The sequence below is a fragment of the Echinococcus granulosus genome (assembly GCF_000524195.1).
Source record: "Echinococcus granulosus chromosome Unknown EG_S00054, whole genome shotgun sequence".
Lineage (NCBI taxonomy): Eukaryota > Metazoa > Platyhelminthes > Cestoda > Cyclophyllidea > Taeniidae > Echinococcus > Echinococcus granulosus.
The window spans coordinates 477,286-479,279 of record NW_020170434.1 but is presented as its reverse complement, the minus strand read 5'-3'; the positions used below and the strand labels follow the sequence as shown (position 1 = coordinate 479,279).

The 1,994-nt window shown below is 45.7% G+C and overlaps 1 protein-coding gene across 1 annotated transcript; it reads left to right on the top strand. All coding sequences in view use genetic code 11, as the record gives it.

The window, feature by feature from the left end:
* Positions 1-759: 759 nt before the first annotated feature.
* EGR_06306 (hypothetical protein) lies at positions 760-1,348 on the top strand (the record flags this gene model as incomplete). Its single annotated transcript, XM_024495555.1, has 2 exons — positions 760-1,286; positions 1,315-1,348. 2 exons carry the CDS (start codon positions 760-762, stop codon positions 1,346-1,348), a joined length of 561 nt encoding a protein of 186 aa, XP_024350078.1.
* Positions 1,349-1,994: the final 646 nt, after the last annotated feature.

Genomic DNA, 1,994 nt, shown 5'->3' with positions numbered 1-1,994 from the left:
ACTTGCCTTTGTCCTTTGACATCATTGGTTATCACTGAATGACTCTCCAATTCTTCTTCCCAATTACTTAAATCACTCACCACTTCAGCCCCAAATGATTGCTATTCATGTCGCTTTCCCGGTGTTTGTGCGTGAGTATACATGGTGAACCGAACACATTTGATCATTCACCCAGATTTGTTTGCCTTACAGATGATTTGTTCAAAGCAATTTTTTTTTACATTTGTGCCAGAATAAGAAGTCCTTAGAAGCATTTATGTGTGCCGGGGTCAGCTAGTCGGTCAGAAGAATTCTGCATCCCTTTTCTATCCTCATAATCCAGGAAATCGTACCAAGGTAAAATATTCTCATTTGAGAACCCAATTTGACGGTTGCGAAGGAGGGAAAAGTGGGGTGAGATTCTGCCTCCTCATCCGTACATGAAACCCAACTCAGATAATCACATGCGTCATAGACTAGATAGATGCAAAATCACAGCCACATAGGAAAGAAGGTCGACGTGGCTAGTGAGTAGTTTCTCAGTTTCCTTTTTCCCTTACCGATAAGACTCCTCTTACCATATTCCGTCTGCATTAAAAAGGAATGCCTCATTTTGATTGGAAGTAATCCAGCAAATGGAATAATTTAGGAGGCATACTGCTGCTCCACTGATAAGAAATGACTTCGTCCAATCACATCGCTTACAAGAACCCCACACCCACATGCACGCACACACGCTTTCGTGTCGCAGCGTTTTTCGTCACATGGTCGTCACCCCACATGGATCCATTGCCGTACACCTACCCACGCCACGATTCTCAGGTCTCCGACAATGTCCCCTCCAGAGCAGCACAACTACTCGTCTACCCATCTCCTCTCACCTACCCACCCTCCACACCCGTGGTGACACCGCATATGCGTGTCAATCTATCCCCTCGATTCAAACGTCTGCTGGCCATAGCCACTGCACTGCCATTGCTTGCTCTCATTCTCGTCATCTGCACCACCCTCTCACCACATTGGGAGCGTGTGTACTTCCTGTTCCACCGCCTCATCCAACGAGCCTGTTCGCAGCAGGAGAAGACGACATGGCGACTGGCGCACGTGGAATTGGAGGGAGTTGGGGTTGGTGGGGTGAGGCTGTTTGACAACCAGACGAGGTGGGAGATATGTCAGCGATGGAAAGAGGCACCACAAACCATCGTGGGAGTGAGCATCTACAATGGCAGTGCACAGAACGCCACAGTGATTGAGGTGTTGAATGTGTTGGGAGGAGCATTGCAAGTGTGCAAGGAGAGGCAGGGTGAGTGTGTTTGCTTCCTTGCGTTATCACAGCCTCGTGGGTGTGCACAACAGTCATCAAGCCTGATTATTATTAGTGTGTGCATAAACTCTGTGGTCACTTGCAAAGTGTCCACTTCACACGTGTTTTATGGTCTGCGTTAGTAGCTGTCAGGGTTGCACATGTGTGTAGTAACTTCTAATTTTTGCCTGCTACAGGGATCACAAACCTGTATCTTATAGGTATGTCAATATTGCGATGGAGGGCGTATCAGTTCTTAACATAAGTGAGTGAACACAGCAAGTCGATTTTTTGTGCCTTCTGAGAGACCATTTCAAGTTGGTTATAACTAAATGGCAAGGGAAGTGTGACGTGGTGGTAGAGCTACCCCTGAGATTTGGCTAAATGACGTGTCAGTAGTCAAAGACACTAGTGACTAGTGGGTGATGTGGACAGCCCTTCCAACGAGGCTCCTAACGTGTTATTTTGAAGGATGTGAAATCATCAGATGTAGAGAGGAATGTGATGTGTTTTAACCAACAAAATCGTGCAGCTCTGTCTAATGGGGCATAAATGTTCTTGAGGGGAATTGACAATGGTAAAAACGCGTTAATTTTCCATCAAATGAGTCAAGCTGTCAAAAAATTTTCACAGATATTTATGGAACATGAAATGTAAGCCAACCTTACTCTCGTGCTCATTTTGCCTAAATCGATAGGTAAATCATGGTAAA